At 51.3% G+C, this 14,481-nt stretch overlaps 2 protein-coding genes across 3 annotated transcripts; one reads left to right on the top strand and one right to left on the bottom strand.

Moving 5' to 3' along the window:
• Positions 1-810: 810 nt before the first annotated feature.
• Positions 811-3,712, top strand: LOC143820016 (neurophysin 1-like). The gene is given in 4 exon segments (XM_077302379.1): positions 811-1,016; positions 1,018-1,080; positions 1,676-1,880; positions 3,580-3,712. Coding segments are annotated over 4 exon segments (372 nt in total). The 5' UTR covers positions 811-950; the 3' UTR covers positions 3,618-3,712.
• A 1,599-nt stretch (positions 3,713-5,311) lies between these two features.
• On the bottom strand, positions 5,312-13,880 carry LOC143820015 (C-type lectin domain family 4 member F-like). Of its 2 annotated transcripts, none has more exons than XM_077302378.1 (7): positions 13,636-13,880; positions 11,253-11,468; positions 9,878-9,982; positions 8,909-8,995; positions 8,082-8,245; positions 6,597-6,700; positions 5,312-5,494 (listed from the first exon to the last, which is right to left on the bottom strand). In XM_077302378.1, exons 2-7 carry the CDS (start codon positions 11,446-11,448, stop codon positions 5,341-5,343), a joined length of 810 nt encoding a protein of 269 aa, XP_077158493.1. In that variant the 5' UTR covers positions 11,449-11,468; positions 13,636-13,880; the 3' UTR covers positions 5,312-5,340. The 2 variants fall into 2 exon arrangements, with proteins under 2 accessions (XP_077158493.1, XP_077158492.1); XM_077302377.1 differs by having other exon boundaries at positions 13,650-13,877.
• Between the last annotated feature and the right edge of the window lie 601 nt (positions 13,881-14,481).

Below are 14,481 nucleotides of genomic sequence, written 5' to 3'. Positions count from 1 at the left end.
GCACCGTGTTGGTTTGCAGCAGAAGAGTTCGATTCAAGTCCAAGAGCATCTCAGAGGACCACAAGATCTGTGAGGTTTGGAGAGTCAGTTCCCTCATCCAACCGAGACCAAATCTTCCTGGTCTATACGGTCCTTCTGAACTCAAAGCTACCAGTAAAGATATAGCCATTAGAGCAGGGATAGTCAACCTGTGGTCCTCCAGATGTTCATGGACTACAATTCCCATGAGCCCCTGCCACAGGTTGACTACCCCTGCTCCAGAGGACCTCTGTTCTTGAGAGGGTTTGTTGTGTCTGTAGACCTGTTGAAGACCGAAATTGAGGTCCAAAACAGGATCCTAAGCCTGCAATGTAGCTGACCAATGCACGATGGAATCCCATCTACCAGATCCAATCAGTTTAAGCGAAACTGACCAATAGTGCGCATTGGCGGGAAGAACTATTGTGTGGCTTCTGTATGTAAGTTGGGGTTGCTTGTGGGTTTCTTCAGATCAGTTCTCCTTCTGCTTGGATCATGCTGGGATCCCGATAAAGAGCTCAACTCACTTCCAGTGTCCGTGTCTACTCTGGACCCATGGCTCTAACGATGTTCCCATCCAGAAACTAACGCGGATGCATATTAAATATCCTGTTCTACCACCTATATCTGGAATGCACCAAAGAGGTCACATTCTCCCCCATCAAATGCTGCTGACATCAAATACCCTTTCAATTAAGGAGAATTCTTGGCCTCTTAGATGTCATCTGTAAAGTTTGGGGGGAAACGGGAAACAAGAGACAAAATCACTCATCGCTGACTGGCCTCACATCCCCGACCTTGGATTATTAGACAAGGACCCTTGGCGTGGAAAGCAATATCTTGTGCTCTTTAAGAGAAACGACAGCAGAAGCCACAGAGACAGGACCCAAAGGACGTCTCCACCGGTGCTTCCCAAGAGCCAACTGGTGTCAATGGGGACCATGTCTTATAATACCCTGGCCTTCTGCATGTTCTCCTTCCTGGCTCTGTCTTCGGCCCTGCTACATCCAGAACTGCCCCATCGGTGGGAAGCAATCCACCCTGGATGTGGAAGTCAGGAAGGTAAGCTGTGGGGAAATGGAGGGCCGGGAAATCGTAGGAGGTGGGTCCAACTTTTCGGCCTGACTGGTGGAGGAAGCTTCAGTTCCTCCTGTGAGGAAGTTAGTCTTCTGGCAAACAAGTAGGGTGCTAGACCTGGTGCAATGATCTCCCTGAAGATCTAAGGGCCCTGTTGGAACTGTCAGCTTTCTGCAGGATGGAGCTCTTCCACCAGGCGTATGGTTGAGGCCAGGGTGGGTCCTGGGGTCTCCATCAGTGGATCTCTTCGTACGGGTAAATCAGAACCCTCGCTCCCAATGAGAAAGAGCTCTTGGCCCCCTATAGTTGGACAGAGAGAGAGGGTGGGCGGTTAGAACTAGGGTTGCATGCTCTGGTGCGGTTTGGCTGTTTCGGTGATCACGGGATCCCGAGGTGGCTAGTGCCATGGCGCAAAGATGACGGGCGCCACTACCCCTCCTCTCTGAGTCGCAGTGCTGGCCACCTTGGGCTTTGGTGAGCACAACCCTAGTTGGAATTCTGTATTCGCCATCTTTTTAAGGTTCATTGTTTAATGTTAATCCTAGCACCTCTTCCCCTTTTGTGTCCTCCCCGCGTGCAGTGCATCTCCTGCGGGCCTAGGAATCGGGGCCACTGCTTTGGGCCCAACATTTGCTGCGGAGAAGACCTGGGCTGCTACTTTGGCACCGCCGAGACCCTGAGATGCCAGGAGGAAAACTTCCTGCCGACCCCTTGTGAGTCCGGAAGGAAGCCGTGCGGAAGCAGCGGGGGGACCTGCGCCTCCTCGGGGATCTGCTGCAACCACGGTGAGACCACCCTAGGGTGCTGTTTTCCTACCACCCCCTCAATGAGCAGTAGTCTTAGAACAGAGAAAGGGGAAGTCCTTCACCAAAAGAGTCGTTAACTTGTGGAATTCCCTGCTGCAGGAAGTGCAGGTACACAGTCAGCTTCAAGAGTGGATTGGATAAACATCTGGAGCAGAGGTCCGCAAATAGTTATTAGCCACAAGGTATAGACGGAACACTCTGTCTGGGGCGGTCTTCTCGATGCTGGGAGGAAGGAGTGGGATATCTGGCCCCACTGGTGGACCTCCAGATGGCACCAGGGTTTGGCCCACTGTGGGACGCAGAGTGTTGGGCTGGATGGACCACTGGCCTGATCCAACAGGGCTTCTCTTATGTTCTTATACAGAGCAGAGGTCCACCTGTGGCTATTAGCCAAAAGGTCTAGATGGAACACTCCGTCTTGGGGCAGTGGTGCTCCGAATTCTTGGTGCTTGGGGGCAACTATGGGAAGGCTTCTGAAGTTCGGGCCTCACTGGTGAACCTCCTGATGGCCCCTGGGTTTTGGCCACTGTGTGACCTAGAACACTGGCCTGATCTAGCATGACTTCTCATATGCTCCTATGTTCTTTAACCACAAGTCATCTCATTTCTTTTGCTTGTTGCTGATTTAACTCATGGCATCTGCTACTAAAAATAGACTGTGCAGGATTTTGAGAAATATATGTTTATTTTTAACAGTATATGTTTTCATTTATGTTTTTTGCACGAGTTAGCTTTGGGTTCACCAGCTGAATAGAACGGTCAGTACAGAAAAGCAGTGCTATTCCAATTGCTCTTCAGCCTGCCCAGGCATCTGGACATAGTGCTTTTTACCTTTTCTGGCAGTTTTACACCTTTCACAATGTTGTTTTCAGTTTTGAAACTGCACTTTGTTCATGGCCCATTGCGAGAGTGTTTTGATCTACATTCAGTTTATCAGTTTCAGAAAGAGATCTGTGATACCTACATTTTTTATTATCCCCTAATTCATTTTACAGCTCCAACTAAATCCATCATGTAAAACTTGCATATTACTTGTATTTAGGAAAATATTTTTTCTAAAGGACAATTATAAGAGCATGCAAGGTCAGAGAGAGAAAAGGTCCAAAGAGCTGCACTCCATGCTGCCTTGGTACAGATATAGCGTTTGAGTCCAGCGGAACCTTTGTTAGTTGTTAGTTCCTGCATTCTGCAGGGGGTTGGACTAGATGACCCTGGAGGTCCCTTCCAACTCTATGGTCCTATGATTCTAATTTACATCTCAGGGACTATATTTTGTTTTGTCCCTTCCTCTTTTCCTTTCTCATTAAATGGCACCGCACTGAAAAATTAGTCTTAAACTGCTATAAATGTATATGTTTTTAAATGTTGCAATTCTCCCTGAGGCCCCAGGGAAGAGCAGACCATAAGTGCAATAATAAACAAACAAACAACAAATAAATAAATAGATACAGTTCTTGTTTCCTCTAAACAAACTCCTCTGTTCAGGGTGCAGGCAATATTTTTACACGTCTGAACACACAGTCCCTGGAACTGTGGCTTCTCTGATCTCAGATTTGCCTCTCTGGTTGGTTTGGGAACAGTATAACTTTGTCAGATCTTCGCCTTCCGAAAAAGAGAACGCTGCTGCATGAATCGTAGCCTATTGGGGTTTCTTTGACGTGTTTTCTTGCTTTTTCAGAGGGCTGTATGTTGGACGCCGTGTGTGATCAAGAATGAGAAGCTGTCGAGGAAGACGGATGACGGGCGTGCCCTTTTAGGCTATGTACCTGGGGATCAACCATGCGCCATTGGTGGGATGTATGTTTACATGTCAAGGGTGTCCACTGAGAGCCAATGGCTTATGCAAAATGAAAGCTGCCCAAGAGCCCGGAAGAAAACAACGCTTTCCTTTGCGATCCCTTGACTTGGCAATAAAGTTATCCATTAGTTTGCTTTGTAGCTAATGGCTCATTTGGGTAATGAAGTGGGGAGGTGCAGATGGGGGCTTCTGAGTCAGTTTTTCAGCGGGACTAACAGGGAAGCATTTTAAAGCCACAGATTAATACTTTAAATTTAAAACACACTTTAAATCCCCAGCATTTACCATAAATAGCATTAAGGGTGCTTCTGGGAAAGTGTGCATGAAAGCCCTCCCCCGGCCCCAAAGTTGCATAATCTATAAGGTGCTCCTGGATTCTGGCTCTTTTCTGCTGCTACAGACAGATTAACACAGCTGCCCTTCTTGAACTGTCTGCATGGAAGGCATCGCATTCAGCCATACAGAATGTGATATAAGGACAGAGAGACTCACGTTCTCACTGTATCTGAAGAAGTGAGCTACCCATCTTGATCTAAGGGCAAACGAGAAACCCCATTTCTCACAATCTTCAAATAGCTGCCCATGTGTCTAGCCAAGGAGGGTTGCAAGGTTTGGGCTGGGAAATTCCTGGGGGTGGGAGAGTGGTTTGGGGAGGGGAGGGACATCAGTGGCATAGGCTGCCGTATACTTCACCCTCCAAGACTGCAAGTTTCTCAAGGAGCTTTGAGCTCTGCATTGTGGAAATCTGTTGTAATTCCAGAGAGGGAGGAATAGAAATGTCATAAATGAATCTGCAATGTAAATTTCCTTTATGACTGCCAGCTCTGGCTTTGGAAATTCCTGGGAATTGGAAGGGTGGGGTGGGGAAGGAAGAGTTCAGGAAGCAGGTAGAACTGGGCTGGGGATGCGGTGCCATAGAGACTGGGGATGAGAACGGATGGGCTGACAAAATAACGTTCATCGAGAATTCGTGAGCAGTTCATGGTTCACGAAGCAATAATCGCCAAGCGAAGAACCGCCACGAACTTTCGGAAATTCGGATGCAGTGCATGACAAGCGCAATGCTAGGGTTTAAACCCCTGCTTTCTGCTCCTCACGAAAAACGGCTGCTCCGCTTAAATGGCCCCCTTGCTTTCTGCTCCCCATGGCTTTTTTGCGGGGAGCAGAAAGCAGGGGCTTAAACTTTAAATGGCTCACAAACCGATATGAGCTGGATCGGTTTGCAGACGCACCTCTCAGTTTGGACGGGGAGTTCATGGCTCAGTTCGTGGTTCGGGCGCAAACCCCAAAACCAAACTGCAAAAATGAGGTTTGCGCCCTTCCCTAATACAGACCACCCTCCAAACCTGCCTCCCCCCCCCACCCCTGTTCCACTCCTTCTTGTTTCTGTCGAGCAGGGGTAGTCAAACTGGGGCCCTCCAGATGTCCATGGACTACAATTCCCATGAGCCCCTGCCAGCGAACGCTGGCAGGGGCTCATGGGAATTGTAGTCCACGGACATCTGGAGGGCCGCAGTTTGACTACCCCTGCAGTAGAGGCTGGAGAAATAGTGCAGCAACACAGGAACTGAGCCACATCGCCTGCTTCCCCACACAAGAATCTTCCCCAGTGACCGGTGCCACCTTCTTTATGGTTCATTCCTAATCTAGTATCTCTTTGCAAACCCATCCGTAGAGCTTGTGGCACTCGTCGTCCTTCCAGTTGCGGTGGGCCGATGACGGCAACACCAAGGCACATTCGTTATCCGTTTCGCTGGCATGTCCCGAAACTCTGGGTTCCCCGTGAGACCAATACCTAGAGAGAGGAGCCGGAATTACACGGGGAAGCCAGGAGAAGTCCGTGGTAGCACGGCCCGGGTGGAGCCTGTGGGGGGCGGTGTTTGGGTCCGGGAGGGACCTCAGGGAGGAGTAACGCCGATTGTGGGTGGGGACACGAGAGCGTTGAACAATATGGTTGCCGAGTCCTATTGGCAGGGATGGGCGGGGGGGGGGGGAGCAGGGGTCCAGGGGGAACAGACACCTCTGTGGGGTATGTGGCAAGTCTCAAAGCGAACCTTTTTTTCATTTTAGGGAAGCAAGGGGTCCTTTACAACAATCAAGTGGTGACGTCCCTTACCCAGAGAGATGATAACCTCTCCAAGAGGCGGCAACCAGCTGGAAAGGGGGTGGGCAAGTTGGAAGAAACCTTGCAAAGCGAAAGCAGAGGACGAAGGAGCTGGGTTGGATCCCCTGCTTCTGGGGATGGGCAGTAAATAGCGGGGATGCTCCTGACTTCGTAAGGAAAACCTCTGCTAAAGTAGAAAAAGGAGGGGGGAATCCAGCATAGGAGGCAGAGAAAGTAACTGCAAACCCTTTAAACGGAACTTGTACGGGATCGTAGTTTCTAGTGGATGCAGCATAAACACACATAACAGAGATATTAAAGGTAAAGGTATCCCCTGTGCAAGCACCGAGTCATGTCTGACCCTTGGGGTGACGCCCTCCAGCGTTTTCATGGCAGACTCAATACGGGGTGGTTTGCCAGGGCCTTCCCCAGTCATTACCGTTTACCCCCCAGCAAGCTGGGTACTCATTTTACCGACCTCGGAAGGATGGAAGGCTGAGTCAACCTTGAGCCGGCTGCTGGGATTGAACTCCCAGCCTCATGGGCAAAGCTTTCAGACGGCTGCCTTACCACTCTGCGCCACAAGAGGCTCTAAGTCTGGTATATCCAGCGACTTTTCCAGTATCCTGCAATTGATGGGAGGGCACTGGAGAAGCAAATTCTCCAGGGCAGCAGGCAATATGGGAACAATCCTCTTAAAATTGCCACCGGCTGGAAGGTTCTCCCTTTGCCCCGTCCTCCCGTCGCAGAAGACCCAGTGGGCACGGAAGCGTGGGAGCCCCTCCTGACTCACTGCTTCTCGATCTTGGAGCCATCCGTCCACGCCCACCCGCCCGTCTTGTTTTCATCCTTCAGGCCGATCCAGGAAGCTTGCTTGATCTGAGAAGAGATGAACTCCTGGAAAAGGAGACAGAGCCGTGCAGAAGGTCAAAGATGGCTCCCTCAGCGTAGGCATCGTGGCAAGGAAGAGGCGCCAGCTGTCCATGGGGCAGTGAAAGATGGGCGCTTTGTTTAAAAGGGGGATAACCCTTTGCCAAGGTCACCCAGCCGGAAAGTGCAATGGCTCCATGAGACAGGAGATGCTATCCTAGTACAAGGTCATGAGATCCTTCCTTGGCATGATGCTGGCAAGGGCTCATGGTAATGGTAGTCCATGAACATCTGGAGAGTCACCGTTGGGCTATACCTAATCTATAGGCACCCCGGGAAAAATGGTTGCTTTGGTGAATGGAATCATAGAATGATAGAGTTGGGACCTCCTGGGTCATCTAGTCCAACCCCCTGCACTGTGCAGGACACTCACAACCCTCTTGCTCCTCCACTATCACCTGCCACCCCCTTGAGCCTTCACAGAATCAGCCTCTCCGTCAGATGGCTCTCCAGCCTCTGTTTAAAAATCTCCAGAGATAGAGAACCCACCACCTCCCGAGGGAGCCTGTTCCACTGGGAAACCGCTCTGACTGTCAGGAACTTCTTCCGGATGCTGAAGTGGAATTTCTTTTGCATTAATCTCATCCCTTTGGTCCTGGTCCATCCTTCTGGGCAAGTGAGAACAACTCTGCTACATCCTCTATATGGCAGCCTTTTAAATACTTGAAGATGGTTATGAGACCCCCTCTCAGTTGTCTCCTCTCCAGGCTAAACAGACCAAGTTCCCCCAACCTTTCTTCCTATGTCTTGGTCTCCAAACCCCTCACCATCTTTGTTGCCCTCCTCTGGACACGCTCCAGTTTGTCTACATCCCTCTTCAACTGGGGTGCCCAAAACTGAACACAGGACTCCAAGTGAGGCCAAACCAGAGCAGAGTAAAGCGGTACCATCACCTCCCGTGATCTGGACACGATACTCCGTTTGATACAGCCCCAAATCCCATTTGCCTTTTTAGCCACCGAGTCACTTTTCTGACTCATGTTCAATGTAGGGTCTACTAAGACTCCTAGATCCTTTTCGCACATGCTACTGCCAAGACAAGTCTCCCCCATCCTGTATTGGTGTAGATTTCACTGTATCTTAGGAAGGGTACTTGCACATGAAAACTTAAGCCTGAATAAAACTTGGTTGGTCTTCAAGGTGCCCCTGGACCCCAACTGTGTTCAGCTACGTCAGACCAACCTGGGTACCCCCTGAACAGACTGTATGTGGCTTTTGGCAATCCTACAATGTTAAGCTGAGTGACTGTCAAAAGGAGGTGTGCCAGAAGGTGACTGGAGAGAGGAAGAGATCCGAGCGCTTTGCTGAGGGCTACCAGGTGAGGCAAGAAGGACCAGATCCTACCCACCTGCTCTTCATCATTCAGGACAGAAGCAAGATGTGCATCTCTGGAAATGCAGAAGTTCTCTGCGTCGGGCCAGGTTTTTTCTTCGTTGCCGAAGTAATAGAGGCTCTTTCCGTGAAACTTCCAAGGGCCAGAAGAACTTCTCATGGCTTTGTAGAAGAGGGATTCTAAGAGGGCAGATGCAGGGAGGGAGAACCGTCAGGGAACAGTTAGCTGGCGCATGGTGAAGGGTCCACTGGCTGTTGTGTGGTTTCTGGGCTGGGTGGCCACGGGAGAACCACGTAGCACCACTATACAAGCCCTCTAGTCCAACTCCAGCAGGATCAACTGTCAAGAAGTGCTGTAACCACAGGACGTCTCCAGATCCCACCTGGTGGCGGGACTTTGTGACATTGGACCCCACTGAAGTTCAGGGATGTCAGCCTCCAGGTGGGGCCTGGGGATCTCCTGGAATTGCTAGCGCCTCTCCAGGCTGCAGAGCTGATTTCTCCTTGAGAAGAGGGATGCTTTGGAAGGTGGGCGCTGAGGCATGGTACTCCATTGAGGTCTCTGTTGGAGTTCCCAACCTGGAGTCAGGAAAGTGTTGGAGAGAGACAGCCGATGCACACCAGTGGCCTCCAAAGAAATCAGAACCAGAATGACTCCGGGTGCTAAAAACACGGCCAGGAAGGCATGCCTTGGAGATCAGGGCCTGCTGCTTGGCCTTCGAGTCCTCTGTTTCCCGAACACAGACCCTTCTTGGTGCTTAGAGATGGCACCGTCCCCCCCCCCTCCCAGTGTTGTCTTTAGAGACCCAGGAGGGGTGGGTGAGAAGAGACTGTGATACTCACGATACTTTTTTCTCTTGGCAGCATAATCTTCTTTGGCCTCCTTGAATTTAATCTTCAGGGTTTCCACTTCATATGCAAGATCCATGGCTAAAGAATCACAGAACCACAGAGTTGGAAGGGGCCAGATGGGCTCAAGACAGGATCAGCCTCCAGCATCCAGGAGAAGGATCCGTCCAGCTGCTGCTTGAAGACCACCAGTGAGGGGGAGCTCCCCACCTCCTGAGGCAGCCCCTTCCACTGCTGAACTAGACCCATAGAATCCTGGAGTAGGAAGGGGCCACACAGGCCATCTAGTCCCACCCCCTACTCAGTGCGGGATCAGCCTCAAGCATCCAGGAAAAGGATCTGTCCAGCCAGTGAGGGGGAGCTCCCCACCTCCTGAGGCAGCCCATTCCCCTGCTGAACTAAACTCCTAGAATCCCAGAGTGGGAAGGGGCCATGCAGGCCATCTAGTCCCACCCCCTGCTCAATGCAGGATCAGCCTCAAGCATCCAGGAGAAGGATCCGTCCAGCTACTGCCTGAAGACTGCCAGTGAGGGGGAGCCCCCCACCTCCTGAGGAAGCCCATTCCATGGCTGAACTACTCCTAGAATCCTAAAGTGGGAAGGGGCCACACAGAAGGTCTAGTCTCCTTTCCCTCTAAAAATCCATCACCTTTATTGGCATAACAATAAGAGGCAAGTACAGCCAAGCAGGGTAAAATTATAATAGAGTAAAATAAGCTAATATTATAGACTAAAATAACACTAAAATCAGCTGATTAAAACATCTTAATTCTAGTTTGATAGTCCTTAAAAATTCAGCTATACACAACGTGGTGTCTGCAGAAAGATCATTAAGCAGAAACTGGAGTGTAGCTTCATCATATACTAGACTTCTGGGACAAAGTAGAGGATCTAGAAGATTTCTGCGATGACTCACATGAAGTTCACAATCTAGAATAATATGTGAGATTGATTAGTCACTTACCACCCACTTTCTCCATTTCTTGGTCTTCAATAGTGTCGGCCACAGTTTTTCTCAGATTTTTCAGTGGGTAGTCAACAGGGCTTTTAATTTCCTGCAGCGTCCCATCTAAAATGATCAAGACAGGGACCGGAGAGTAAGCCATGAGCGATACTCTCTTATGTCCAATTCAATCATCTTTATGTGTTTTTTTATTTGATTTCTTGACTGCATTTGCTGGCAGGGGCTCATGGGAATTGTAGTCCATGAACATCTGGAGGACCACAGGTTGACTACCCCTGGAATAGATGACCGCCCCCCCCCTTGCCACCTGTAAGTCTTGAGAAGGGTCTGGCCAACTGGTCCTTGAAGTTCTGGGCCATTCTGAGGAGGGACCCAAGACCTTCCACAGCATGGCCTCAACCAAATGCCTGGTGGAAGAGCTCTGTCTTGCAGGCCCTATGGGGCTGGGCCCTCAGCTCTTCCAGGAGCTCATTCTACCAGGTCAGAGCCAGGGCTGAAAAGGTCGAGGCCAGGTGTATGCCCACGGGCTGGGGGCCAGCAAGGGATTCAAATCTGCATTCTGAAGAGCCCAGCAGGGGGGCATAAAGAAATAGGCGGTCCCTCAGATATGTGGCCCTTTCTTGTATGCCCAGGGAGAGAAGACGAAGAAGAGGAGGTATGATACCCTCTTCAAGTACTTGAAAGGATGTCATATAGAGGATGGAGCAGAGTTGTTCTCTCTTGCCCTAGAGGGACGGTCAGAACTCAAAAGAATGTTGAGCTAAGCATCCGGAAGAAGTTCCAGACAGTCTGAGCGGTTCCTCAGTGGAACAGGCTTCCTCAGGAGGTGGAGGGTTCTCCTTTGGAAGTTTTTAAGCAGGGGCTAGAGAGCCATCTGACAGCCATGTTGATTTTGTAAACTTAGGCAGATGGTGAGTGGGTGGGCAGAAGGGCCTGTGTCTGAGCTTGGCTCTCGTGCCCCTTTCTTGCCTGCCCAGGGAAATGCCCACTTTGGGATTAGAAGGCGAATTTCTTCCGTGCCAGACTGGCCAGGGATTCTGAGGATTTTTTGGGGGGAGGGCGGGGGGGCGGGTATCATCGGAGCATGGAATTGGGGTCACAGTTGGCGGGCAGGTCCTTTTGCAAGGGGTTGGATTAGATGACCCCGGAGGTCCCTCCCAAACCATATGACTCGATGATTCGAAACATTTTGACTGCAACCCAGCTTGCAATGCCAATCCCATTCCCCGTTCTTCACGGTTGGGCGCTTTGGGTGCGAATGGCCACATCGGACGCCGAAGCGCCCAACCCTAGAACAGAGAAGGAGAAAACAGGTCTCAGATATCAGAGGGCCCTTGGGAGAGAATGGGCATGTATCAGGTAGAGCAGAACTTACACATAATGGTCACAATCATAATCGTCAACAGGCTCAGTGAAGCTATGACACCGCAGGCTAAGTATATCTGGATCTGTTGCTCGGTAAGGGTCCCAGGTGGTACTTTGGACTTTTTGCCTCCTCCTTTCCCTCCTTTGGCTCCTTTGGCTGGCGCTTTGCCCCCTTTAGCTGCCTCTGGTTTCCCTTTGGGGGCCATGGCCGAACAGCAAGGAAAGCCTGCGAAGGGGACACAGCAGTAGGGGGAAATTATCAGAAAGACCTGTGCCTGGATCTCTTTCAGGTTGCCCCCCTCCCGAAATGACAGCTGATCTCCCGATGAAAGAGAGCAGTTCCCCGGGAGAAACCGGTGGCTAGGGGGGCTGGCTACGGTCTCGTACTCCTGTTTTCTGAAACTCCCCAAACAGTCCCTCGTGTCCCTTAGCCTTTCCTCCTAGGGGCGCGGCCCCCAGGCCCCGGGTCATCCTTGGCACTCTCCTCTGCACCCCCTCAGTTTTGTCCGCATCCTTTTGGAAGTCTGCACAGGAAGTCATGTCCAATGCGGTATATATACGGTATTCATGGATGCTTGAGGCTGTCCCTGCATTGAGCAGGGGGTTGGACTAGATGGCCTGTGGAGCCCCTTTCAACATTGTGATTTTTTATGATTCTCTAATACTGAAAAACAAGTTTGACTAGTGGAGACACAATCGGAATCATGGAAGGGATCTCCAGGGCCATCTAGTCCATCCCCCTGCACAATGCAGGAACTCACAACGACCTGCCCACCCACCGTGACCCTAATTTCATGCCCAAGTGATACCTTCCTTCAAAAATCTCCAGAATCCAGCCTGGCCTGGAGGAAATTCACCTACCATCCCACAGTGGCGACCATCAATTCCCCGGGTCTGCAAGGAAGGGCCACAAGAGACAAACCCTGGCACATCCCTTCCTGCCCACCCACTCACCACCTGCCTAAGTTCATAAAATCAGCCTCTCTGTCAGATCTAGCCTCTTCTTAAAAACTTCCGAAGGAGAACCCACCACCTCCCGAGGATCCTGTTCCACCGAGGAACCGCTCTGACTGGATGTTTAGCTGAAAATTCGTTTGAATTAAATTCAACCCATTGGTTCTGGCCTGACCCTCTGGGGCAACAGAAAACCGCTCTGCTCCATCTTCTCTAGGGCCATCTTTCAGGTGTTTGAAGATGGCTATCATATAATCTCTTAGTCACCTTCTCTCTGGGCTAAACAGACCAGGCGCCCTCAACCTTTTCTGATACGTCCTCCAAACCCCTCACCACCTTCGTAGCCCTCCTCTGGACATGCTCCAGTTTCTCGACATCTTTCTTCAGTTCTGGTGCCCCAACCTGAAGAGAATCCTCCAAAAGGATAGATTCAAATGGGTAGCCGTGTTGGTCTGAAGTAGCACAAAGGATGATCATTGGCTGTATTTGGTTGTGACACAGTCTACTGATGTAACAGAATTGATTTTTGCTATATGTTCCCTGTCGTGTAAGAAGATCATCGTCTGAGGAAGAGTGCTTGCACTCGAAAGCTCACGCCCTGAATAAATCTTTGTTGGTCTTAAAGGTGCCTGACTGGACTCTGCTTTTAGAATCCTCCAAGTGAGGCTGAACCAGGGGGAAACAGGCAGAATGCTGGGGAGGAGGGTGGCCAGTGACAGTGGAGGAGGTAGAGGGTGGTGAGTGTCCTGCATAGTGCAGGGAGTTCGACTAGATGACCAGGGAGGTCCCTTCCAACTCTATGATTCTATAGAGTAGCGATCCCCAACCTGTGGGCAGCAGACCACATGTGGTCCGTCGACTAATTGGAGGTGGGCCGCGAAGGACGCCTTCTCCCCCCCCCAAGCCTTTACTTCATCCCCCCCAGCCCTTTACTTCATCCCCCCCAGCCCTTTACAATAGCGGTCCCCAACCTTTCTCAGGTCAGGGACTGCCTCCGGAGTGAGGGAAGAGCCGACGGCCCGGGTGCTGCGAAAACGTGCACGCGCAATCGCCACGCATGCATGTTTTCGCCACCAGGTGGCGCTAACGTGCATGCACGGCAACTGTGAGTGCGCGTTTTTGCCACTAGGGGCGCTAACGCGCATGCACGACAACAGTGCGCATCCGCGTTTGCGTCACCACCATGCCAGCTGCTGCGCCTGCCTCTTCCCTTCCTTCTTGCTGCCGGCGGGGGAAGGCAGGCATGGCTGGCGGCGGCCCGGTACCGTGGCCTCTGTGGCCCGCCACCGGGCCGTGGACCGGGGGTTGATGACTCCTGCTTTACAACACACTTTGGGTGTCATTGTCTCCCATCGCACCCCTCAGTAAAATTGTCAAGCGTTGAGTGGTCCCGGGTGATAAAAAGGTTGGGGACCACTGCTGTAGAGGATCTACTTCACCTTCCTCAACTCACAGCAGCAGAACAGACGGCCACCCGGTCCTTGATGGCCTCTTCCTCAGGGTCCCACGGTTTCCCGTCACTGCTTCTCCTTCTGATTCTCATCAGATGGCGAGACCCACCCTGCTTGAGGCGAGACCCACCCTGGCCTCCATCCTCGACTCCTGTTTCTCCTGCCTGGTGGGTCTGCTCTGTGGTGGTCTCCCCAAGGCACAGGCTCACCCCATTATTGCCCTCCAGATGCCTCCTGATTGGCTGCCTGCTGTGCCTGTTAGGCCACTCCCAACGGGTGGCTGGGAGGGAAGGCGGGCTGTGATGGCACAATGGAGACTGGGCCCGAGGCAGATCCTCCAGCATCCTCTGCCGGACTCAGGGGGAGGGGGTGGACATCTAACCCACTGCTTCTCCAATGCACACCCTGTCAACGGAAGCCTGATGCCAAGAGAACACTGACAGAGAGCTCTCGTCTTCCTATATTGCATGAGCTGGGATTGCCAGCTCCAGGCAGAGAAAGGGACCAAGGGACCAAGCCCTATGAAGATAGGTTGAGGGACTTGGGGATGTTCAGCCTGGAGAAAAGGAGGTTGAGAGGGGACATGATAGCCCTCTTTAAGTATTTGAAAGGTTGTCACTTGGAGGAGGGAAGGATGCTGTTTCTGTTGGCTGCAGAGGAGAGGACACGCAGTAATGGGTTTAAACTTCAAGTACAACGATATAGGCTAGATATCAAGAAAAAATTTTTCACAGTCAGAGTAGTTCAGCAGTGGAATAGGCTGCCTAAGGAGGTGGTGAGCTCCCCTCCTCACTGGCAGTCTTCAAGCAAAGGTTGGATACACACTTTTCTTGG

The sequence above is a fragment of the Paroedura picta genome, chromosome 10 (assembly GCF_049243985.1).
Source record: "Paroedura picta isolate Pp20150507F chromosome 10, Ppicta_v3.0, whole genome shotgun sequence".
NCBI lineage: Eukaryota > Metazoa > Chordata > Lepidosauria > Squamata > Gekkonidae > Paroedura > Paroedura picta.
This window is presented reverse-complemented; position numbering and strand designations above follow the sequence as displayed.